A 6,000-nucleotide genomic window follows, 5' to 3' on the forward strand; every position below is an offset into this window, starting at 1 on the left:
AGGTGAATATGTGGGAAAGGATATGACAGGCTTCCTAGCAGCAGAAGGAATAGAGCATCATCTCACAGTCCCATACACACCAGAGAATAACGGACTAACAGAAAGGAAGAATCGCTGTCTCATTGAAATGTGCAGAAGTATGCTCCACGAAGCAGAGCTACCTGAAAATACGGAGGAAGAGCTATCAACACTGCTACCTACCTGCAAAACATATTACCTACAAAAGGTGCAAGTAGCACACCATTTGAGCTGTGGTACAATCAAAAACACAGCATGTGTCATCTAAGTGTAGGCTTTTGGACCAAAAGCCTAAACTTATGTTCCTAAAGAGAAATGAACCAAGATGGATCTCAGAGCAGAAGAAGGCATATTTGTTGGATATGCACTGGGATGTAAAGGTTGTAGAATCCTCAGCCCAGAAACAGAGATGGCGAGGATCTGCAATGTGGTCTACATTGATGAAAGGGAGAAACTAAACAAGAAAGAGAAAGTAGACATCAGAGAATCGACACCAAGAGAAACAAATGAAGCACAGCAACCAGAAATAGTGGAACTGTGTGAGATAACTGACACATATGAAGCACCTTCTGAGCCTACAGAAGGAGAAGGTGATGCAGAACAAAGTGTCAGATGTTCAGCCAGACCAAACAAAGGAATACTGCCAAGAAAACTTTCCTATCTAGCAAAAACAGAAGCTGTACCTGAACCTTCTAGCTGGGAAGAGATAGAAGGAATGCCATCAAGAGAAGCAGAGAAATGAAGAAAAGCTGCAAAAGAAGAAATCGAATCCATGATCAAGAACAAGACATGGATGCTTACAGAGCTACCACCTGGAAAAAGGATGGTAGGACGCAAACGGATCTTCAAGACCAAGCACGATGCAGATGGAGAAGTACAAAAGTACAAGGCCAGACTAGTTGCAAAAAAATACTCTCAAAAGTATGGAGAAGACTACAATGAGACCTTTGCTCCAGTAGTGAAGCACACTTCAGTAAGAATACTACTGAGCATAGCAGCGGCAAGGGAGATGCATGTGGAACACCTGGATGTGAAGATTGCTTTTCTACATGGAGAGCTGAAAGAAGACATGTATATGGACCAGCCTCCTGGATCTGAACAGTCCAAAGACAGATGACTTGTATGCAAACTGCAGAAGAGCATCTATGGGTTGAAGCAGGCTGCAAGGGTCTGGAACCAGAAACTGAACCAAACACTCATCAAAGAAGGTTTCAAACAAGGCGGGGCAGAAAGCTGCCCGTACTCAAGAAAAAGAGACAACAAATGGAGTTTTATTCTGATTTATGTTGACGACCTGTTACTTTGCTATGAAGATCAACAGAACTGTGATGAAGTAATTCAACACCCAAATCGAGAAGTAGAGGTAAAACATCTTGGAAATGTCAGTTTTTACCTTGGGATACAAATAAAACGAGAGGAAGATGGAAGCTATCTTCTCAATCAAAAATAAAAGATCATGGACTTTCTGGACTACATGAATATGAAGGAAGGCAGATCAACATATACTCCTATGAAAACAGACTTCCTGAAATAAGATGGAAACAATGAAACTCTGAGAAACATCAAGATATACAGAGATGCAATTGGAAAACTGCTATACATAAGCACAGTGACACGATCTGATGCAATATTAATATGTCAGCACTTTGAGCACTGAGCACTTTATTGATTGCCAATGGGATTTGAGGACGCCTGTATGAATGTTATTTTCTGACTAGATAAACAGTGGTGTAATTGTTACATGTGGCATAGTTCTTTAATTACATACGTGTTAAGTAGTGGATAATAAATTTTGAGGACATTGTTAATACGCGGGTAATATTTTTGTTCTTGGTTTGCTACTTGCTTACCACGTTGCTCTACACTGCTGAATACATATCAGCGGCAGAAGCATGCCAAGAACTCATGTGGATCCTGCAACTAATGGAAGACTTTAGGATAGATGAACCAAAACCCATACAACTCTTTGAAAATAATCAAGGATGCATAAATCTTGCGAAGACAGAAAAAATTGGATCAAGAACAAAGCACATAGACATAAAGAGTCACATAGTATGAAGCATGCAAAAAGAAGGGCTTGTTGAGTCACAATATTGTCCTACAGAAGAAATGATTGCAGGCGTTCTCACTAGGGGTGTGCAAGGCCTGCCTGTTTTGGTAAACCTGGTTCGGTTTTAACTGAATCAGGAAACCGTTTCGGTATTCGCGTTTTGGTAATAGTTTCGGCTTTTCGGCTTGATTCAGCCATTGTTTTCAATGAGAAAACCTTCTCCCAGCTTTCTGGGAGTCTGGGGGGGCATTTTCTGTCCGAATCACACCAAACTTGGTGGAGACCTTCTCCTAACTCTCCTCTAACTACCCCCCAAGCTTCAGAAAGATTGGACTTTGGGGGCCCACGTTATGCCCCCCCAAACAAGGTGCCCCCATCCTCCTACACTCTCCATGGTTCTCTATGGGATAAAACAAGTTATCTTTCTAGGTGGCTTGGGGTGGCATTTTACAAGCAAAATGCGCCCAACTTTCAGGGGCCCACCTCCCACCTGTCCTCCCACCCTCCACCAAGGCCCAAGCTGATCCCACTTTGGGGGACCATTTTATGCACCCCAAAGGTGGTTCTCCTGCCACACCACTTTGTCTTTCTACTGTGGGGAAGACTTCCACACCGCAGAAACACATGGGATTGGAACTGCCAATGGCCACAGCCACAGTCCACCTGCACCCAAACTGCCAAATACCACACACACCCCTCCCCAAAACCTAACCTCCCCTGTCCTGTGGCCAGCCACTTTCTATTGATTCCTGCTATGGGAAAATCTCCCACAGCAAGAACCCATGGAATGTGGCATCTATGGCCACAGGCACAGTCCCCCTTTTAAATCCACCCCCACACAGCCCCACACTGACCCAAAGACACCTTCCCCAACATTCCCACACCGGCCACTACCCCAGGAGCAGGCTGGCCAGCCATCCCCCATTGTTCCCTGTGATGGGAACTTTTAAACTCTCTTTCCCAGGGCAATTATGCACAGCCCAGGGGTGCCACAATGGTGGGCACACTCCTGAATGTGAGCTTGTCCCTGTGAAAGAGCAACTGAACTACAGACACCCTCCCCCAAATTCCCCCACCACCTACAGAGATGGCTGGCCAGCCAGCCCCATTGTTCCCTATGATGGGCATCAACTGCACAACAAAGAATAAAACACAAACACAGATGGAATAAAGTTAAAAAAAACATTTTCTCACTTTCAAAGTACAAGTAGGCAAAGCATTGTGACACATTACACCAGCAGTCCCCCCACACAGAAAAATAACACAACTCACTTAACATCAGAGAATCACAAAAACACAATTCCTGTCAAAAACACTTTATTTCTTGAACAGCTTTAGGTTACACAGCAGGGGGGCACACCAAAGGGCACGCCAGCAGTATCTTACACAAAAATAACACAACTCACTTCACATTAAAGAATCACCCAAAACACAATTCCTGTCAAAAACACTTTATTTCTTTAACTGCTTTAGGTTACACAGTAGGAAGGCACAACAGGGCATGAAAGCAGTCTATTACACAAAATAACACAACTCACTTCACTGTTTTTGACAGCAATTGTGTTTTGGGTCAGGAATCTGCCTGAAACTTGGTTGCGGGTGGGAGAATAGGTGGGAGCAGGTCCCCTGAAAGTTGGGTGCACTTTGCTTGCAAAATGCCTCCTCAAGCCACCTAGAAAAATGACTTGTTTTCCCCATAGAGAACCATGGAGAGTGTAGGAGGATGGGGCACCTTGTTTGGGGGGGCATAACATGGCCCCCCAAAGTCCAATCTTTCTGAAACTTGGGGGTAGCTAGAGGAGAGTTAGGAGAAGGTCTCCAACAAGTTTGGTGTGATTCGGACAGAAAATGCCCCCCCCCAGACTCCCAGAAAGCTGGGAGAAGGTTTTCTCATTGAAAACAATGGCCGAATCGATCCGGCAATCTCTGATTCAGTATTACCGAAATTTTTCGGTATTCAGAAAAAGTTTCGGTAATACTGAAAAAAACCAAAATGGCCCCGATTCGGTAACTTTAACCTAATCAGAATACCGAATTGCACACCCCTAGTTCTCACTAAGCCACTTGCCAAAGAGAAGTTTCAAAATCTATGTGAGAAGATTAATCTTGTGGACTTGTACACTAGACATTGAGAAGGGGCGTTGGAAGTAGCAATGTCTGGTGTACAAGAAGGAAGAAGAGAAGAAGACCCTACCATACAGGGGGCAGCAAGGATCAGTTAGATAAGAAAGAGAGGACAGCACCTCTCTTTTCTGTTAAGCGTCACTTCCTTGTCTTGTCTCCTATTGGCTAAACAGGGCAATATTCCCCTTCTTCTCTCACCTCTCTAAGCTCACTCTCTCTACCATGTAGTTAGATAGCCACAACAATCTCTCTCTCTCCTCTTTACTATCTGATATATAGTACTCTTTTTACACCTTTCATCAGTACTGTGTAACTACCTCTGTTTATTTGGCACTCTGCCAACAGTTTTCAGGGGACATAACAATTCCAGACCCCTCCTCAGCACCTCCCTCCCTCAAGCCTTTACTCTCTTGCAGCTGCTATATGGACATAGAATTCAGTATCTCAGACAGCCCGGTGGGTGTCATTGAGGATGTTGCCCAGGCCTACTCCATCCAGACCTACCTGTGGAGGCACACCTGACCTTCAAGACATGCCAGACGTGGTGGGAGAGGGTGATCCCTCCTGAGGAGTCGTGCCAGTGCAGAGAAGGCAGCCCAGGTGGGCGGTGGCGGCTTCTCCACCGTGTCTGTTCCAAAGCTTGAGACGAATGACTTGCTATGACCAAGAAGGGGCATCTGGAAAGGGGCATTGCTCTAGGATGGAGACTGTCACGCAGGGGCCACCAATTCACTGCCGAGAGGCTCCCCCCCCCGACACTGACCCTCTCATCTTGATCTCCTGTAACCTCACCTTAATTTATTAGATATTAAAAGCGAATTGAACTGTATCCTGCCCATTGTGTTTGGTGGAAGAAACCATGTCTGGTGTTCAAAGAGAAAGAGAAGACGACCCAAAAGGGGGCAGCAAGGATTGGTCAGCTAGGAGTGTGAGAACGGCACCTCTCTTTCTATTGAGTGTCATTTTCTTGTCTTGCCTCCCAATTGGTACTCTGAGAGCCAAGCTACAAGTGACGCCTGACACAGGTTGGACACTTGTCAGCTTCCCTCAAGTTTTGATGGGAAATGTAGGCATCCTGGTCTTGCAGCTGTAATGGAGAGCCAAGCTGTAAAACCAGGATGCCTACATTTCCCATCAAAACTTGAGGGAAGCTGACAAGTGTCCAACTGGTATAAGGTGTCACTTGTAGCTTGGCTCTCAGGGCAATATCCTTCTTCTTGGAACTAACACACACACACACACACACACACACTGTCTCTCTCTTAGTCACCTAGATATCTATACACTCCCTTTATCTCAGCTCTTCGCTATTAAATATGTAGTTCCTAAGTAAACTTTTCTTTACTCTTTAATTAGTAATGCGAGGCTATCATTGTATAATGCACTCTGCCGACAGTGTTTCGACACAGCAGAGAGCATCGGGGAAGAGAGAGCGGAGAGGGAGTTTGCATGCCCCTTTCTCCTCCATCTTTCCTTTCCTCGCCACTGAAGGGATAAAACCAGTTTTTCCATATCTGGGAAACTGAGCTCAGAATCAAGACTCAGGAAATGCCTGGTAGGCCTGACCACGGAGGGAGAGTGAAACGTGGCTTCTTTGTTAGTGGGAATTATTGATCAGTTCTCAGTTTTGAACCATGTCTGTTCCATCAGCATTTTTAAAAGCCTTTCCATATAAGCCAGAGATGACAGACAGACAGACAGACAGACAGACAGACAGACAGACAGACAGACAGACAGACAGACAGACAGACAGACAGACAGACAGACAGACAGACAGACAGATAGATAGATAGATAGATATTTTATTC

The 6,000-nt window shown here is 45.0% G+C and overlaps 1 protein-coding gene across 2 annotated transcripts in view; it reads left to right on the top strand.

Moving 5' to 3' along the window:
- LOC129340592 (lysosomal acid glucosylceramidase-like) overlaps window positions 1-5,005 on the top strand; it is a 61,409-nt gene extending 56,404 nt beyond the window's left edge. For both annotated transcript variants that reach the window (XM_054995471.1, XM_054995479.1), the window contains exon 11: window positions 4,609-5,005. In XM_054995471.1, coding sequence (XP_054851446.1) covers window positions 4,609-4,714 — 106 coding nt within the window. In that variant the 3' untranslated portion in view covers window positions 4,715-5,005. The remainder of the gene's footprint in view (window positions 1-4,608) is intronic.
- The last annotated feature ends 995 nt before the right edge of the window (window positions 5,006-6,000 follow it).

Source organism: Eublepharis macularius, chromosome 1 (genome assembly GCF_028583425.1).
Source record: "Eublepharis macularius isolate TG4126 chromosome 1, MPM_Emac_v1.0, whole genome shotgun sequence".
NCBI classification, from domain to species: Eukaryota; Metazoa; Chordata; class Lepidosauria; order Squamata; family Eublepharidae; genus Eublepharis; species Eublepharis macularius.